Raw genomic sequence first — 19985 nt, 5'->3', positions numbered from 1 at the left:
CAATAATCCAAATAATATTTTAGATTCATGAAAATAATAAATTTAGACAGAAATACTCAATTACGGTGAAATAGTAATTAAAATAGCAACAAATGAGAAAGGTTAATTTTCAAATAAGAGTTTAAAACACTTTGAATTTTAGGATTCAGATGTACCATTCGAACAATGCCACGTTAAAGCAGAAATGAGAGGTTTTTAACTTTTAAGGAAGGTTTGAAGCTAAAATTCCAAACTCTACTTGATTCATAATATTTTAGTCTTTATTTATTTATTTATTTTTATTTGTGATTCATAATATTTTTAATCTTGTTTATCTATATGCTGATTCCATGTGGGCATTTTGAAGTAATTTTTGTGGCAACTTAAGCCTTAAGAATTGAAGATCGAGTTGAGTTGGTCCTAAAATATTAAAGCTAATTAAATGCTACTCTACGCTACGCAGGAAAGGCTCCTTCAATAATCAATATGGTTCTAGTGTGGAAAGAGGGCGTACGTTTTGAATGATTTTTGTTTATTTTATGAAATCCTATATCTATATATTCAAGTTGTTGAATACGTCAAAAGGCATTTTGAATCCTCAGAGTCAGAAAGTGAAGCTGCCCTTTGGCGATGCAGATATGTCACTGTGCTGGGCCAGCCAAACTTGAAAATTACACGAGCTGCTGAATTGACCCCAGAGCAACACCTGAATTGGCTGTAATGCCGACCGCATTAATTAAATAAGTCATATTGAAGTTGACCTATATAGTCTTTTATTCATGTTTTAACGTGATTTAAACCTGACACACAAGAAATAATGACAAATAATTTTTGAGATGATCTACCAATCTGACAATAACCTAATACAAAATTAGATAATTAAAATTGAAGAATTTGACCAGTTTAATTAAATAAATTGAATTACAATTGACTTTATCTTATCTTGAAGAGGGAACACAAATTTCCCCCTATTTGACAATAGGAGCGCATGGGTGGGTGCCGTGAGGCATAGAGCTTAATAGGCTTCAATGGCGACTCTTTCTCCAAAGCTTTCAACGTTGAGACTGATAATATTATAATAATATAATTTTAAAAAGAGCAATGTTAAATCCAGTGTGTTTGATATCTCTAATATTATTATATCAACCAATTACTGGATGGATGAGCTGATCATGAGCAAAGGCAGGATATATATATATATATAGCGCTCTGCATCTGTAAATTGTAATCTCATTGCTCCTCCTCCTCCGCCTCCTCGATCTTCTATTGTTCTGCCCATATCCATCCATCAATCTCATCTTAATATAGAGAGAAACATAAAATTGATGGTGGGAGGATCATCACCATCACCATCACCAGTTTTAGGCTTTGCCTTTTATGCTGCTTGCATCTTTGGCCAGCTGCTTCACCTTGCTCAAGCTCAAAATGGAACCAGCGCTGTTACAGATCCTGCTGAAGGTATCTCTCTCTCTCTCTCTCTCTATTTACTAATTATCCACAAAGAAAAGGAATTACAAGAAAATTATATATATGTGAAGATGGAGTAATCTCTTATATATTTTTGTGATTGATGAGATGATTGAAGTTTGAACTTCAACCTAAATCCTTTCAATAACTGATTTCTGTACGGTTTAATTCTGGGTTTGAGGAAGACGATGCTGAACCAATCAAAGAATTGTGCAGAAAACTGGAATATTCAAAATACATTATCCACTTTTTATGTTATCATCATCATCTCCTAGCTACGGCTCAACCTTTCCTCCTTCGATTTTCCGATGGCACAAATCAACTTCTTTCTCCTCCTCCTCTTTTTTATTTATTTATTTATTTTTAATTTCTAAAATACCCCATAAGTTTTACGAATTTTGAGAATACTTCTTTAAAGCTCAAAAATTCTCAATCTCATCACTCGAACTTTTATTTTGATGAAATCCATCCTTTCGTTAATTTTTGGCGTTAACTCCTAATAAAAGCTATGAAAAATACCATTAAATTTTTATTTTGTTTTTTTTAAAAAAATTTTTAATTTAAAATTAAGGATCAATTTGAAATTTTAATAAATGTTATTTCATTCATTTTACGGTTTGTCTTAAAGCTCAAGAGGGAGATTGCATTAAATTAAAAATTTGAGGGTAAAATTAAGAGTTTTTAAATTTTGAAGAGTCTTTTCAAAATGTGTGAAAAGTTTAAGGGGCTTTTGTGAAGTTTTTTCTATTTTTTATTTTTAAAATTTTTTATTTTGGAAAATTAAATAAAGAAAAGAAAAGATAATCTTAATTTCTATGATTTTATAAGTATTGATGTTTAGAGTCTGTTTGAGATTGCGTTTGAAAAATAGAGTTTTTAAGTTAAAAAGAGCTTTTGGGCAAAAACTTCATTTTTAAACTTTTTCAAAAAGTGCGTTTTGACAATTTTTAGATTTTTTAGACCATTAAAAGCGTTTTTAATTTTTTACCGAATAAGTACTTTTTTCTTCAAACAAATTTTTTGAGTATTAAAAGTATTTTTAAACTTCTCAAACACAATTCAAAATAGGCTTTTAGTCTTGCGTGTGTGTGCAGATATACTCATTTATATTTAATGATTTATTGCCAAGAATAATGTCTACTAAGTCACAACGAAGACATGTGGAACCAAAAATTAGAGAGGATAAGGATGAGGAGACAGGCTGTGCCACTCAACTGTCCTCTCTCTTAGGTGGACGGAAGAAATGAACTTTTCTACGGTTAATATTTTTTATTTTTTTTAATATATTTGGCTAATTTTATCAAACAAATTAATCATTAGATTTGTAAATTTATGCGAACCTTACATAAATTTATAGTAGACTCCACAAATGTAATGGCTAATCTATTAAATTTCTTAGAGAATATAATCAAAAATATGGATAATTTATTAAAACTGTGTTTGGCAAAGGACTTGAAAAAGGAAGTGGGCCAGAACTGTAACAGATTTGATTGATGAGAGAAAAAAAAGTAAGAATGTTTTATATAAAAAATGAAAAAATTTGTTTTGTAATTATTTTTTATTTAAATAGTAATAAAAAGTAATTGATGTGATGTAAAAAATAAGAATGTTTCAATTAATTTTTTAAACTTTTTTTTGAATTTTCGGGTCCAATTCGGCCCACTCCTTTGCCAAACACAGCCTACGTACTGTCTTTTTGAGGCGTGTGATTTACTTTATTGCCACGCTTCAATTGTTCGTCACCTTAACTAGTGCTATATCTAATAAAGAGGGAGAGAGTCGATGACTTTAATTAAAAATATAATTTATGTATAATAATGGCTATTTGTAGTCTGTATCTTCTCCAACACTCCTATTAAACATATTTTTAAAATATCATTTGTAATATTTTGACATTAAAATGAGCAAAATGTTATGCGCACTAAAACTTATAATTTTTTTTTTTTTTTGACAAAATAATAACTTATGTGTTTTAAGTCAAAGTTGCACGTTTCGATCATGTGGGCCAGTTTCCTTCCATAACATCTACGGTCAAAATTGTATGGAAGTGTTAGTTCAGTTTAGGTGAGTTAATTAAATGTAATTTCCATATTGCGTAGAACCAAAAAACAAAAAGTGTAATCCCTCTTAGTAATGTTATAAGTCTTCCTAAAATCTTTTTTAGGGTCATCCTAAATGTAATGTGATATCGTTGAATTTGAGATGTAATTTATTAAACTTTGATCTATTGGTGATTTTAAAAGTCATATCATATTTGGGAGGACTCTAAAAAGACTTATAGCATTACTTAATTTCTCTTGACCCAACATTTTTTTTTTTTTACAAAAAAAAAAGGCTCAAAATGTGTTGTTGGATTTTGGTAATTTTGGACTAATAATATTATAAGTTACTTTTGTATATTGGCTTTTAAAATCAACATTGAATTTGTGAAAATATAACCCTCTCCAATTCAAATAAGTTTATTATAGATAAGTATTTTTGTCTTTTCACTTTTTTAAGAAACAAAAATACCCGTCTACTATAATTAACTGGATATTATTCCGTTTAAATAAAATAGAAAATCTTAATTCGAATTTGTGATTAATCACTATTAAATTTTCATCCAATTGTAATTTTAAAAATCATATTACCTCTACAAAAACACAAGAGTGATGAACACAACTTGTACATTACTTTCATAATTCACATATAGTAACTAACTAGGTGGGATTTGTTTTCTGCGCAAGCAGGAGAGAGATTTGAAAGATTAAAAGATGTATAATTGTGAATTTGATTATTGCAGTAAGGACTTTGAATTCCATATTTCAAGGATGGGGAATCTCAGCAGCATCAGGGCAATGGAATATAAGTGGGGAACCATGCAGCGGAGCGGCCATCGGCTCTGTCACCATCGATAACACAGCTTACAACCCCTTTATCAAATGCGTCTGTACATACGACAATAACGCTACTTGCCACATTACCGAACTGTATGTTCTTCTCTCTCTTTCTATTTTTCTATCCCATTCCATTTTTGCTTAAAAATTACATTTGTATACATAAAAACAAAAGCCTCAAGTGCTTCGTGTTCATGCTTGGATATCTGTTTCTTTCTCTATATGGGTTCTATTGATCGTTTCACTTTCACCAATTCGAAAAAAGAAAAAAGAAAAAAAGGGATTTGTATGCCATGTGTTCGATATTATGTATGACTGGTACTGCAAAGCCCTTATACTTATAACAACAACAACACGCATTTTATGAAAGATTACGGTAGCAAACTGGGCAGAGCAAAGTGGCGAACGTCACTTACTTTTGTCTCTGAAAAACAAAAAAGATGACATGGTCAGTCATTTTGTTGAAAATTGAAATAGGCCATCTTTTCTGGACCAACTCCTACGATCAAATTTCTTGCTACTCCAATGACCAATCTACCCATGCACTCTTCTTTACAGTAGTAACAGGCTGACAACGGTCTAGAAAATAAATAAATACAAACTAGTTGACAACAAAGACTTAGAAAACAATAAAAAATAAAATAAATTGGGAAACTTCACTTAGTCGTTTGAATTATCACCCATTTTGCAATATCCTTCTAAAGTTCAAAACCTCTCAATTTAATGTATCGAATTTTTAATTTTTTTCAATGTCCCAGATCCGTTAGGATTTTCCGTTAAATTTCAACAAAATTCCCAAAATACTTGACTTTTTTTTTTTTTTTTTTTTTTTTAAGAAAAGATATTGAAAACTTTTTTTCAAAGATTGAGGCATGGGTATTTTTGCAAATACAGTTAAATTTGGACCACCGCCTTAATCTTTGCAATTTTTTTATTATTTTTTTTCCTAAAACAAATGAGGGTATTTTGAGTAAGTGAAGTTTCCCAAAAAGATTTTTTATCTTTCAAATTTAGGTCATAAAACAATGCATATTTTGCACAAATTTCAATGAAAAGAAAAAAAAAAAAGAAGAAGAAGAAATTTGGCAAGAGAAGGCCATGTGGCACAATAAGTAAAATATACACATCAATATTTTTTTTTTAGGAATGTTAGGAGTACTAATTTTTTTACTAGCGGATGCTTACTAAACTGATATGTAATTCATTAAATGGAGAAAAATAAAGCAATTAATTAAGAGAAATATAACGAATACCAAAATGAGCTACACATCAGTTTAGTAAGTCTCTGTTGGTAAAAGAGTTAGTACCCCTAATATATATATTTATGAAATTCCTGATATGGCACTCCTCTTGCCACATGGTCATTTGTTGCCAAATCTCTTTTTATTTTACTTTTTATGAAATTTTTTAGCAAAAATACTTAAAATTTATGAGTGGTATTAGTTACTTATGGAAGTTGTATCAAATTCTTATTTTAATAGTTACTTATTTGAGTTTTCTTAAGGTAGAATGAAAGTTTTTTTTTTTTTTTTTTTTTTTCTTGTTATATAAGTAATTTGGAATTCCTTATTCAACAAAGAGCATGAGTTGGACCTATAAATAAAGTATAGTGGTTTCAGCACAAGTCCGAGAGGGACTTTAGCCTAAAGTTGTCCTCTTTTATGTGGGGAAGCGGCTTGCTAACTTTTGAGGCTGAAAGTACCCGCGTGAGTTGGGCTTTGGTCTATTGGGATTTGGGACTTAAGTTTGAGCATTTGTCACCACCTCTTATATTGCATCTTTTGTTAGTGGAATTTCTCCCAAAAACTTTTCTCTTATGGAAGTAGATTTTTATGTTGAACCACGTAAATATTGTCTTTTGAGTGTAATTAACTTATTACATTTCCGTCCCCAAGGGGTAACTCAATCGGCTGGAGATCATGCCTTATGAAGCGAAGGTCACTAGTTCGAATCCTCCCTCCCCCTCTTGTGTGGACATGTAAAAAAAAAACTTATTTCATTTCCCTCTTCTATACTAGATTGTCATCCAAAATTTTATTTTTTTATAATAACCTAGTATGAAAACTTTTTTCCGTCACAATAAATACAAGGGCTCGTTTGGGTGTGCAATTTTTTTTTTCTTCTATTTTACTTAACTTAATTCAAAATTGCGAATATCGAGAAAAAAAAGAGTTGAGATTATGTTTGGGTTGTTTGAAGAATATAAAATATAATAATAAAAAATCTAATTAATATATATATATATATATATATATATATATATATATATATATATATAAATTACAAAAAACAAAAAACAAAAAAAAAGAAAAGAAAAAAAAAATATTGAGGGTGGTATTGAACCACCCCTAGGAGTGGCTGAGCCACCCCAAGGCGTTTGGGGTGGCCGAGCCACCCCCCAGTAGCTGCTTGCGGTGGCTTGTTCACCCCTAAAAAGTGCTTGGGGAGGGTGGATCAGCCACCCTCAAAACTTTCTAGGGGTGGCCGACCTCTGGTTGGGGGTTTAGGGGTGGTGTCGGCCACCACCTCTATATATATATATATATATATATATATATATATATATATATATATATATGTTTATTTTATTGATTTTTAAAATTTTTATTTAATGTTTTTTATTAGTTTGGTTGAATAAAGTTAAAAATTTTTGAATTGAGTTGAGTCTTAGTGGTGTCAAATCAACTTAAAAAAGAGAAAAAAGTTGAGAGAAAAGTTGGGAAGAATTACCTTCCCAAACAAGCCTGAGTCTTGAGTAGGCATTCATCTACCACCGTAGATTAAACTTACAATTTTGAACTTCAACTAATTAAATTCACATAAAATGTGAGCAATTTCAATACAAATTGAAGTGCAATCCTTCCATATGATAATCAACTTTTTGGTTTTAAATAACCTTGAAAAGTTCAGTAAAATTATGTTAAGCAACCGACACATAGGCTATGTAATGGCAGACAACTTACACTTTCAAGTATCTTGAACATCTTGCATCTATTAATCTTCCATTTTTCTGATTGCTTGTTTCTTGAATATATTTTCTTTGCAGGAAGGTTTATGTATTGAATGTTGTCGGTGTAATCCCAGAAGAGCTATGGACTCTAAATTTCCTCACCAATCTGTATGGTTTATTCTTTAATGTTTGTTTAGTTGGGTTTTGCATGAATTTTGGTTACCTTCTTTCTCATGTAAGCTAGGATTGAACTTAGATCTTGAATTTGTGGTTCACAATATCAACCAATTGAAATTTATGCTAGATGTGTTCTGCTAGTTTTCCACAATGGTCCATTTGCTTTGGGCACTGTTAAATATGCTAAGCTTCCTCCATTTCTTACAGGAATTTGGGCCAAAATTACTTGACAGGTAACCTGTCTGCTTCCATCAGCAATCTAACTCGCATGCAATACCTGTAAGCCCATCTTACTTTGATTTGAAACTCCTAGGACATAGTACATTAATATTATTTAACCTTTCCTGTTTTTCTGATGTTTAATGCATTAGGAGTTTTGGCATTAATGCATTATCAGGGGAGCTTCCAAAGGAACTTGGAAACCTTACCGAATTAATATCATTGTAAGTCATACTCATTCTCAATTTCGTAAGTCATCTATGTGGTGTCTTGGTTTTGTTGCTTTTCTACAGATATTTGTGATCTTTTTAAAATGAGACTCATTTGTTCCTGTTGCCTTTATCTTTAGATGGTAGTAGGTTTAAAGAGGTGTTTTCACAAAATAGCATGCCTGTTCTGTTGCTTTCTGCATTTCATATACCTGGTCTTGATTTTCTGAACCTGAGAAAATAAAATCATTCACTTATAATTCATTTATTGTTTCACTTGTTAAATTTGCAGGTCGTTTTCATCAAACAACTTCTCGGGCTCTCTGCCATCTGAGCTTGGGAATTTAATGAATTTAGAACAAATGTAAGTTCTAGTACAATGCAGAAATTCTTTTTTACTGTAAGTCCACAAAACCATTAGATTGCAATATGTAGCCAGGTGATGAAGACTTTGCAAATGGTTCTAATAAAGCTACTACTCTGAGACTCAAGATTATAAGAACTTTGTGACAGCCAATCTTATAATATGCCATATTAAACGGTTTTGCATATGCAAGACTTTGTCTTTTTTCTTTTTCGCATGCTAGAGTAAATTAGTAGCGGCAGAAATGATTTGGTTTATATGACATGGCTATTGTAGAGAGTTGATGCCAGCAATCACATTTTACTATGATATTTAATTTGTATATACCATGAGAAATTTTGAAAATTATTCTCTTGAAAAGTTAGCTTGAGAGCTGTCTTTCGGTTGTTAAATCCATTATCTAATATTACTAAATTTTCGTATGAGCTGAGGATAGGCTGTTATCAGTAGATTCATGTAAGTTGTTTGCCTTGACAGCTACTTTGATAGTTCTGGAGTTAGTGGTGAGATTCCTTCCACATTTGCTGACTTACGAAACCTCCAAACAATGTAAGAACTTCTTGTCTTCTTTTCCCAGTTGAAGGCTTTCTAAAATGTACATATAGTTAAACATAAAAACAAAAACTGCAACTGAATTGTTTGAGGAAATACTTCTTTTCATCTCAGGTGGGCATCAGACACTGAACTCACAGGCAGGATACCCGACTTCATAGGGAATTGGTCAAAGCTTAGTGACTTGTAAGACGATATTGCTAGCCTTAGCCTTAGCCTTGTGTTTTTTTTTTTTTGTTTTTTTTTTGGTCTTTGTTTAATCATCCTTGACAAGGCTCAAGCATTCATTACAACACAATGTCAATAAGAAACATTATTGTTGTAAGACTTATGATTGAGCTAATTTTAATCTGTACTTGTTTATTCTACACGAAAGATGCATTATTCACAATTTCTGATTAACTACTCCCAAATGCTCTTTTAGGAGGCTTCAAGGGAACTCTTTCCAAGGTCCCATACCCTCAACATTTTCCAATTTGACTTCTCTCTCACAGTTGTGAGTGTCTGCATCTTTTAGTTAACTTTTAATTTTTTATTGTGTATATATTTTTTATTTTTCCATTTTGCAGATCTTAACAATCTGATGTCCGATATTACTGTAGGAGAATAGGTGATTTATCTAATGGGAGCTCTTCACTGGCATTCATAAAGAATATGAAGTCTCTAAGTTTCTTGTAAGGCAACATCGTAGAGGATATGTAGGATATATGTTTTTTTCCCTTCTTTGTTGCTTCCTGAATATGGTATAACACTTTAGTTACATGCATTGCAGAGAGCTGAGGAACAATAACATTTCTGATTCAATTCCATCCAATATAGGAGAATACCAAAAATTGACGCAGCTGTAAGTAATAGCCATTGGTTGGTAACTCTTTAGATTCATGCAGGGCTTGAACCATTTTCCAAAGCTATAAAAGCAGGAACCTCTCTATTATTTGTTAGATTGGACCAACTCAACCTGAAAAAAATAATTTGTAATGATTGCTGCACTAAAATCTAATGACTGTTCAAGTTTTGACATAATTATCAGGTTATTTCTCCCAGCTTAAAAAAAATTTGAACTTACCCGGTTTTTAATCAACTTAGGACGACTGCATAGTATATCATACACATCCGATTTCTTTTCATCTTCATTTATCTTTACTCCGTCCTCCTCTTGTTCCTTCTATCTTGTTTAGATGATGTGTAAGGCTTAAATTTTGTCTGCTCCAGTTGCATGAGAATCATAAGTGTTAATCATTTCTTGTTGATAACTGGTTTTATATATCTCACAACCATTTCATAGTTGCTGTTGTATCAGTCCATGTGACAGTATTATATATCTTTTCAGGGATTTGAGCTTCAACAATATAACTGGGCAGATTTCAGACTCCCTTTTCAATTTGAGTTCGCTCTCTTACTTGTAATATGCCTTACTTGCTGAGCTGCACAGTATACATCCCAACATACTCCTATTTGTATTGAAGCATGTATTGTTTCCTTCATTATCAGGTTTCTTGGAAATAATAAGTTAAACGGCACCCTGCCTGCACAAAAAAGTGCGAATCTTCTCAACATGTAAGTGTATAAGACATTATGTGCATTCACAATATTATAGTGCATTTAAAATGGAGTTTTCTAACAACTGGTTTTCAACTGTAAAAATCATCCCTTTTTGGTTGATTAAATTTATTAAGTTTTTCTAAATGGTTTGATGCATATATACCTAGGAATTATATTCTATCTAATGTTGAGCAGTAGTACAGAATCCTATGATCCTATCCCTTATTGAAGATATGCTATTTTAGGGTAGCCCAAGTTACACATCTTAAAATCTTGTTTGGGCTAAGGGAACACTTATACAGTGAGATATACCAATCATATTGGAGAAGATGTAAAATGAGATCATAAATCTAGGTTCTACACTCAAGTTAATACAAGTTTTGATCTCCATGCAATAAAGTACTGATTACTCTAAACGATTAATTGTTTCCTTTTCCTCTTTTGGATTTTCAGTTTTTCTGAAAGCAATTATAGAGTAAATTCTGATCACCACAAGAATGATTTATACTGTCTTAATTTTATAGTATTTCAAAATTTAAATGTAGGTGAGAATGCAGAGTCATTTCAATTAAAAACTTGAAACTCTTAATAGGATTTTCCCTATTTGGAGCTCTTGTATTTACCTATTTGAACTATCACAACTTTATCTAGATATGGATTTAGCTAATAGCATAAACAAGTGTAGCATTATGAGGAAAAATAGAAAATAGAGGTTTTGGATTTAAAATTGAGGGGTCAAATTCCAATTTTATTTATTTTTCCTAATTAACTAATGTCACTTGGCTAATGCCTAATTGTACTGTTCATGGCATTGTTTACTGGTTGGATGGAGCAAGCATGTACCTAACATACTTGAAATGTTATGCTTTCAGTGATTTGTCGTACAATAACTTGGTGGGAAGCTTTCCTTCTTGGATCAGTGAAGAAAATTTACAACTGTATGTTTACTTCATAGTGTCTATTATATTCGAATGTTTTCTATATTTTCTATTTATTTTTCCAATATATATTACCTTCTACTCTCGAATAACATTTTTTATTAACAATTGTATAAAAATCTTGAATTTTGAATATGGCCTTGCATACTCTGCATTCACTAATGATGAAACTGACATTTGGATCATATGGGTATACTATGCAGCAATGTAGTTTCCAACAACTTCACAATAGAAAGTTCAAACAGCAGGTAAATCTTTCCAGATTATAGTTTCTACTTTTAGTGGTTGAATTTTTTGCCAAGATGAATCTGGAACAAAACAAATTATTGTTTCCAATCCAGTTAAAAATGTTATTGGTCTCATTGTAATTTGACTCTTGTAAAGTACCTAAGTTGTCAATTATGGCCATGAGGGTGTTCGAAACTGATAAATCATGAGGCTCTCAACATGCTAATTTGTCCTCAAGTACATTTATGAACAAATTTTTCATTTTTTAATTTTTAATGTGGAGCATAAATCATCATTAACTCTTTTCTTCTGATAATTATAATGTTTTACTAGCATTAAATTATAAATAGAAAACTAATTAGCTATTGTTTAGCATGTAAATTACTTAAAATGTCCATTAAAAGGAGGACCATTGGTGGTTGTTATTGGAGTGGGAGCGTGGCATGGCAAGGTAAGGAAGTAACTGATGGAGAAGAAGCCAGACTGGTCTATTAAGCATAGTTAAGCTTACAAATAAATAAATCACTTCATCCCTAATCTTCCCCATGCCACGACTTCTATAAGTTAGAAAAATCTCATGCTTAAGATTGTTATGCTTTTTTTTTTTTTTTCCCTTTACCTTTGTGGTATTCTTGTGTCATGGTGTAATAATATTATGTGATAGCCAAATCAATGCTATTAAATATGGGATAACTAAAAGGCCCAGAAGAAAAAAATATGTGATACCTAAATATTTGTACCTTATCTACACATTGTTTCAAACTTAGATCTGTTAAGGGAGATTCCGTCACAAACTCCAATAGCTAGCTAGTCATCATGTACCAAAATATGCAAATTGAAGAATTCATTTTATGAATTAGAAGGGGTCAAGCCAGGTTATGTCATCTTAATGAGATTTATACAGTCAAATGTCTGTCCTGGCTGAGCATCTATGTTCTCCTAATACAGGACATTGGGAACTAATCTAGAGCATTTAGCCAATTTGATACCTAGCAAGGAGTACTATCGAACCCCAATTGAGTATAGGAAACTTTATTCTGTGACATCATTTCTATCTAAAAAAACCAAAAAAGAAAAGATAAGGTTAGATTTAACAACAAATGTAAAATCAATTCTTTCTAAATATTATACATTTCTCTTCATGGAAATTTTCTGTCCTGTCTAGGATCAATTGCGAAATCTTTTACTTGTACTGATTGCAATTACTATCTTGCATTAGACAACCAAACACATTTCGCATTCAAAGGACCCTCTTTCATCATGGGGCAATCATGCGTTAGTATTATTAGGAGAATGCTTATTTGCGTATCATCGGGACCGTTTCTCTTATCAGGAGTTAAACTTAATCCCAATAAGAATATTTTATATGAGTCTGACATAGTTGCTTATAATTTGCGTTTCATGTGCAACATTAAATACAATATTCTTTGTCTAAGTTCGTTTCCTTCTGCTTTAGTGCTTTGCCTTCAGGATTGAACTGCCTACAACGGGGCTTTCCTTGCAATCGAGGCACATGTAAGTACAGTTAAAAGCATACTCTTGATTACTAGATTGGAAAGGATTATTAGGTACTAAGGCAAATATTGTGAAAGCTTGGATTTGAATATATTAATCTTTCTTCTAAGTCAAACATTGAACTTTTTTAAAGATGAACTGAACTATTTTAGTTTCATAGTAAAGGACTAGTAGACTTGAATTAGGCTTTTACTTGAACCATATCCAGTGTTGAAATGCATAACATGCTTAAGAACACATCAGGATATATATATATACATGATCCAACCTTGTACAATTTAATCACCTGTTCTGAGCTTACACATTGATTATGTGCTTCTTTTGTATTGGATTTCAGATTATAACTTTAGCATTAAGTGTGGTGGTCCTCAGATTACATCTTCTAGTGGTATTGTCTATGAGAGGGATAACGAGACACTTGGTCCAGCCACATATTATGTGACCAACACAGACAGGTGGGCTGTTAGCAATGTTGGATATTTTAGTGGGAGCAATGATCCCCAGTACACAAGGACTTTGTTATCTCAATTCCCAAGTATAGACTCAGAGCTGTTCCAGACAGCTAGACTCTCTGCTTCATCATTAAGGTACTATGGCTTGGGGCTTCAGAACGGGAACTACACTGTAAGGCTCCAGTTTGTAGAAACAGATTTTCCAGATACATCCACCTGGCAAAGTCTTGGGAGGCGTGTCTTTGATATTTATATGCAGGTCAGGATCATATTATTGAATTGTTTTAGATCAAAGTGTTCTCTTTGGAAATGATTTTTCATTACCTTCTAAGTTCTTTCAACCCAATGTATATTATTTTTCTTTCAATAAGCATGATTTAAAAAAAAAAAAAAAAAAGTTTCTTAACAAATTTATTGACGGTCTTATACATCAATCAAGAAGTTACCTTGGATATGATGGATATTGGCGTCATTTGTGTTTTTGTTTAAAGGTTTGACTCTGTTTATTCCAGGGGAATCGTTTATTAAAGGATTTTGACATACGAAAGGAGGCTGGTGGAGTCTCTTTGCAACCCGTTCAGAAGGAATTTCAGGTCCAGGTATCAGAAAACTACCTTGAAATCCATCTCTTTTGGGCCGGAAAAGGAACCTGCTGCATACCTCGTCAAGGTACTTATGGACCTTCTATTTCAGCCATCAGTGCTACCCCAGGTAATATAGTGCAAAAATTGTAGTTGCAATTCAGAAGATTAAGAACATGCTGTTGATGGCCTTGCTTTTGTGTAGACTTTACACCCACAGGTGATAACAAACTTCCAAGCAGCAAGAAGAATAATAGGACTGGTCTGATCGTAGGTGTCGTTGTTGGTGCTGGAGTTTTAAGCTTTCTGTCTGTTTTTGTGGTTTTCTATATTGTTCGAAGAAGAAAACAGCTTCCAACCAGTGATGATGCGGGTAAGTCAAAAGTCATATTGTATGTCTATTCTAGTTGTCAAAGTTCATTCTTTATTTAGTCTACATATTAGAAATATGCAACTTTTGCTAATGTGTGAGTCTATATTATTTATTTATTAGTGAGGTAGAAATTGTGTTAAGTAGAAATTGCAGTGTATCATATCATGTTTATGACAACAGCTACGTCAAGGCAATTTTACCAAAACCTCTTCTATATGTCGTCTAAATAATACAGACACACACATACACAACAGCAAAGAGTAGGGTAAAATGTAAGTTACTTCGCTGATAAAACCCCATTCTATAGACAACTTTCTATATATATTCTTGCTACTGAATCTCCGATCTTCAGTGCAACAACATTTTGGACTAAAACACATTGATGATTATTTCTTAACAAAAGGAGACATCCTCAATTTAACATGTAAAACTATACTGCATTTTCACTCACAAACCACTGAAGCAAATTGATAAGCAGATCAACCTGTGTTTATGTTGAAAATGCAGAGCTCTTGGGAATAGATGTTAAAACATTCACTTTCAGCTACGCTGAACTAAAGACAGCTACAGAAGAATTTAGTCCTGCTAACAAGCTTGGAGAGGGAGGATTTGGACCTGTCTTTAAGGTAAGTCCTTATTCTAATCAAGGACAAAAAGTGGCTGAACCTATGTTAGTGGACAAAAATTTAGTTGACTATCTGATATTAACTCTAGAGCTGTTATATATCTATTGCAATTTCCAAGAAGTAATGAAGCAAAACTCGCAACATCACCTTTCCACGATTTCTTTTCTTTTCTTTTATTTATGTTTCCTGCCTTTCTTTTTTTTTTTGTGAAAGTGCATGCACTCCGTACCATGGTATCTTGTGCTTATGATTGGCAAGATGCTGACAATTGCAATTGTTGTAGAAGTGAAACAAAAATACTTAAAGATTCATAATATGATGTCTGGATCCGGATTCTCTGTTATTCCTTTCACAAAGAAAGGGCCTGGGTAATAATAGAGGCATTGTGAGGGGGACTTCCTTGCCCAAAGAGGAGGGGGCAAGGATAAGAGGGATCCTCAATTGCTGGAGTTCCCTGTCCTATGATATCCATAACCCTTTTCTATTTCTTCTACCAGTTCTAATACACTTGCATTTTCTATTATGGTTATCTTTTGACCTTAGTTAAAGTTGAAAGATATTCAAAGTTCTTAATCAAATGAAGAAAGAAGAAATATATTTTGTAGTTATTTTCTGATTCACGCCACTTTCCCAAATTCAAACTTGTATAAGTTGCCATATTATAATCCTTACACTTTTTCTTTTTTCTTTTTTCTTTTTTTTTTTAAAAAAATTTCTTTGGTCTGGTTACACATACTCAAAATTATGGTTTTTATTCCTCTTTTAGGGCTACCTTGGAATTAGGACTCTTCAATGCAACTTGTTCTTTACATTCAGTATGCTAAAAGAAGAAAGCATTCTATGGTGAAATTAGGTCCATTATATCTCAATTGGCTAGAAATTTCTATTAAAAATTAGTGATTAACAGAAAAAAAAAAAAAGAAAAAAAAAAAAAAAGAAAAAAAAAGAAAAAAAAGAAGAAGAAGTTTATAGAGAGTGAAGGATTGCATATATATATATAAAGTAAAATTTTGAACTGATGATTTCAGCAATTTTATTTTTTTCATGGATGGTGTAAAGTTTAAGTTGTGTAAATTAAATTTATTTAAGCCATCCACCCTACTCAGCCAGACTATCATTTTCTATTTACATTGATAGATCAAAATCATCCCTGTAGATGACTAATTGTTTTTAAAAATATTTTCTGTCGCTTTTTTTTTTTTTTTTTTTTTTTCTGACACTTTGTACTAAATAGGGAACACTGCTTGATGGGCGAGTAATTGCTGTGAAGCAACTATCTGTAGTATCACACCAAGGAAAGAACCAGTTCATAACGGAGATTGCTACTATATCTGCTGTGCAACACCGCAACCTTGTGAAATTGTACGGATGTTGCATTGAGGGAGATCAACGACTACTTGTTTATGAGTATCTAGAGAATAGAAGTCTTGATCAAGCGTTATTTGGTATGTGAATGCGTCTTTGCACTTGCTCTCTCTCTCTCTCTCTCTCTATATATATATATATATATATATGCACGTGTGTGTGTTTATTTGTGTATGTATGTGTTATGTATTAAGCAGATTAAGTTTTATATGCTTGCATGAGGCAGGTAAAAGAAGTTTGAATCTCGACTGGTCTACACGTTTTGATATATGCTTGGGTGTAGCAAGAGGTTTAGCATATCTTCATGAGGAGTCACGACTTCGAATTGTACACAGAGATGTGAAGGCCAGTAATATCCTGCTTGACTCTGATCTCATCCCCAAAATATCAGACTTTGGCTTGGCCAAGCTTTACGACGATAAAAAGACCCACATAAGCACCCGTGTTGCAGGAACTATGTAAGATCATGAAGGCTTAGTTGGGCACCTTGTCTTTCTGAACTATATAATCCTTTATTTTGTCTTTTTTATAAGCTATCTTGTACTAATTTTTGCATATGATTATTACTGATGTAGTGGGTATCTTGCACCGGAGTACGCCATGCGTGGGCACCTTACGGAGAAGGCTGATGTGTTTGCCTTTGGTGTTGTGGCTCTAGAAATTGTTAGCGGGAGGCCAAATGCTGACTCGAGCTTGGAAGAAGAGAAAGTATATCTTCTTGAATGGGTACGAACAATATTTTTGTGCTCCATGTTTCCATTGTTACCTGTAATGAGATGGATTTTTCAGTCCACTTCGAAAAGTACCAGTAGCATTTATCTTTCTGTAGCTATGGGTTCCAGGTTAAAACAGTCATGACCATCCATACTTTGATTAAAACAAGATTAAAACTTTGATCATATTAGGAGGAAATTCTGGATGTCTCAAGGCAGCAGAATAATTTTACCTGCTTATACAGAGGATCCAAAAATGAGTCCAGTAGCATACTTAGCAGGAAATGAAATGAGTCTCCGTAGGCAAATCTCCCCTAGTAAGACCGTACTTTTGTGACTCACACTTTGAAATGGCCTTTGTCGAAGTTATTTTTGAAATTCAAGATAAGACATAAGTTCTATTTTACTTTGTGATGATCCCGATTTATGAAGTGTACACTAAACTTCATTGATAGTGAAATGTCAATCTGGATGTGTCGGTTATCCATATGGCACAGCACATTTTACATAGAGTGCTTAAAACAGAGTGACTTTGTAGAATTACAAAATGAGCCTGAGGAAGAGTTATGAAAATCGACTGGATTTATCTAGATCTTCTGCAAAATATAGTTGCCTCCTTGAAACAATTAGAATACTCACTTCCGACAGGTTTATACTAAATTCTGAACCGTTAAGACTCATTGAAACAATTGGACTGCTCACATCCACCACCTTTACAGTAACATATTCCTCATTGTAACAATTGGAATACTCGCCACCACCATTTTTGTACTATATTCTGAAGCCTGATAACACATATCCTTCTCAGGCTTGGCATTTACATGAAAGCAACTGTGAAGTCGGTCTTATAGACTCTACATTATCAACGTTCAATGAGGAAGAAGTAAAGCGCATGATAGGAGTATCTCTTTTGTGCACACAAGCATCCCCAACGTTACGGCCATCAATGTCGCGTGTGGTGGCAATGCTTTCGGGAGATATTGAAGTGAGTTCTGTAACTTCAAGGCCTGGATATTTGACTGACTGGAAATTTGATGATGAAAGCAGCGTAATGAGTGATGTTGCAATCCATGCTAGCAATTTCAACTCATTAGCAAGTACAAGCATAATGGGTGATGCAGAGAATTCACCAGCAAATGTTTCTAAACCCATGCTCGATGAGATTATCAAAGAGGGTAGGTGAGAATCGATTTTTTTTTTTTTTTTTTCCTTTGGGTAAATTTACAAACTTTGTATTGTTCAATTCCCGGCATAATATGTGATTATGCAATTTTAGATCTACTTGATTGTAAATTAATTTTTCATTTTATTTTTTCCTGAGGTATTTGCACCCTCCTTGCATGTTAGTATAGGCTATAGAGGTGCAGACATTAAGGCACTAATTCAAGAAGGCCTTCACACTGAGGTGGAAACTACAAGTTTGTCTTATAAGCCCCCTTTACTGTCAGGAAATTCTTTAACAAATTGTTTAGATGGAGTGATTTGGAATGGGTGGAACAAACAGAGTAGGGCTCCATTTCTGTCCCCTGAATCCCTGATTAATTAGGGTGAGATTTCATTTTGATCCATTCAACAAATATAAGCACAAACAAAAGAGAAAGAAAATGATAATCAATCTGTATGTTTAAGGCGAAAAGAAAATAAGGGTTAGGGAAAGAAGTTTAGATCTTCTAGTCGTAAGAACAATTCCTGTACACTGGTAATGTGAATAGGACTCGTCAAAGCTTTTATATAGTTTTGAATAGTACAAGTCATTACCCTATTTTCATGTAAAATTTAATTATATTCCTTCGGGTGGAAACCCTCCTGTGGATTGGCCATTAGTTTCAAAGGTAAATCCCTTCGCAGCCTAGTAGCTAAAATGATGTTTGCAGCAACAGTTTATGGAATTTGGCGTGAGAGAAACGCTAGAATGGTTCAGGGAGTTGGTAATGTGTCTTTTTTATGAGATTGTGTATTGGGTGAGGGCTAGGATCAAACTCCCTACATGGGTTGGATCTGTAAAATCTAACCTGGACCATGAACATTGGAAATGGAGATGGTCCTGAACTCCTGATCCTCCACTAAGTGGGTAGTGGCAAATAACTCTTTTAAACAAGATTCTCTTAGGAATTTTCTCAAACACCATCTTCACAAGACCAATCTCTACACATTTCATATAGAAATTCACTAACGTTGTACGAACAAATGAGGTCAAATTGAACCTAGATTGCGAAAACGCACATATGGACATGCTAACCCTCTTCAAAGGTTGACCCTTTTCCCCACAACTAAATCATATGAGACCCAACTTGCACAAAACGCATTTTTACAGGCATCTCACTTTAGATAATCTCTATAGTCATTGTATCTTGCTAATTGGATAAGAAAGAGGGAAAAACTTGGACCTGAAGAGGCAGCACAACTGGGAGTATGGATGATGCACTCGCTTCTATACGTAGAAGCTTGCCTAGGCCCTAGGGGGTGATAGAGTGCAGAGGGCGACAATTTTGGAGAAAGAGGAGGAAATAAGAAAGGGAGTGAGGAGTGTGGTGGTAACCAAACGATAGATTTTGGAGTGAGGCATTTTTTTATTTAAATATTAATTCAATAATATTTAATTTAATATTATATTTTAATATAAAAATAATTCTTCTGACTTTTTGGAACTCATTATTAAGGTCTTACTCTTATATTCAAGTTTTTTTTAACATTTTTTTTTTTTGGTTAAATCATTGATCATATATGGAATGATTTTAAGGGCTTGAACAATTAGTTGTTCGAAAAAAATGAAATTGGAGAAGAAGAGAAGAATTCAAATTTGAATAAGACTTAAATAGAGAAAAAGAGAGAAAAAACATAAACTTATAAATAGGAGTT

General features: G+C 33.0%; 1 protein-coding gene across 2 annotated transcripts; it reads left to right on the top strand.

The window, feature by feature from the left end:
• Positions 1–1220: 1220 nt before the first annotated feature.
• On the top strand, positions 1221–18677 carry LOC132174028 (putative LRR receptor-like serine/threonine-protein kinase At1g56140). 2 transcript variants are annotated; one of them, XM_088514215.1, is made up of 24 exons: positions 1221–1437; positions 4229–4415; positions 7369–7440; positions 7657–7728; positions 7821–7892; positions 8170–8241; positions 8719–8790; positions 8908–8979; positions 9218–9289; positions 9396–9467; positions 9566–9637; positions 10124–10195; positions 10285–10350; positions 11208–11273; positions 11477–11521; positions 12958–13016; positions 13354–13727; positions 13981–14179; positions 14255–14422; positions 14930–15048; positions 16283–16493; positions 16640–16871; positions 16989–17139; positions 17935–18677. In XM_088514215.1, the coding sequence occupies exons 1-24, from the start codon at positions 1305–1307 to the stop codon at positions 18307–18309; spliced, it is 3105 nt and encodes a 1034-aa protein (XP_088370341.1). In that variant the 5' UTR covers positions 1221–1304; the 3' UTR covers positions 18310–18677. The 2 variants fall into 2 exon arrangements, with proteins under 2 accessions (XP_088370341.1, XP_088370340.1); XM_088514214.1 differs by lacking the exon at positions 9218–9289 and having other exon boundaries at positions 1222–1437.
• The last annotated feature ends 1308 nt before the right edge of the window (positions 18678–19985 follow it).

Source organism: Corylus avellana, chromosome 3, assembly GCF_965113065.1.
Source record: "Corylus avellana chromosome 3, dhCorAvel1.hap1.2, whole genome shotgun sequence".
NCBI lineage: Eukaryota > Viridiplantae > Streptophyta > Magnoliopsida > Fagales > Betulaceae > Corylus > Corylus avellana.
Note: the sequence above shows the minus strand (reverse complement) of the source record. Positions and strands in the feature narration are given on the sequence as shown.

Bases quoted from the DNA above. Each gene is read 5' to 3' on its own strand.
- LOC132174028 (XM_088514215.1), top strand. From the start codon at position 1,305: ATGGTGGGAGGATCATCACCATCACCATCACCAGTTTTAGGCTTTGCC. The intron at 8,791-8,907 runs GTAAGAACTTCT...TTTTCATCTCAG, and splicing joins TTACGAAACCTCCAAACAAT to GTGGGCATCAGACACTGAAC. The intron at 14,423-14,929 runs GTAAGTCAAAAG...TTGAAAATGCAG, and splicing joins TCCAACCAGTGATGATGCGG to AGCTCTTGGGAATAGATGTT.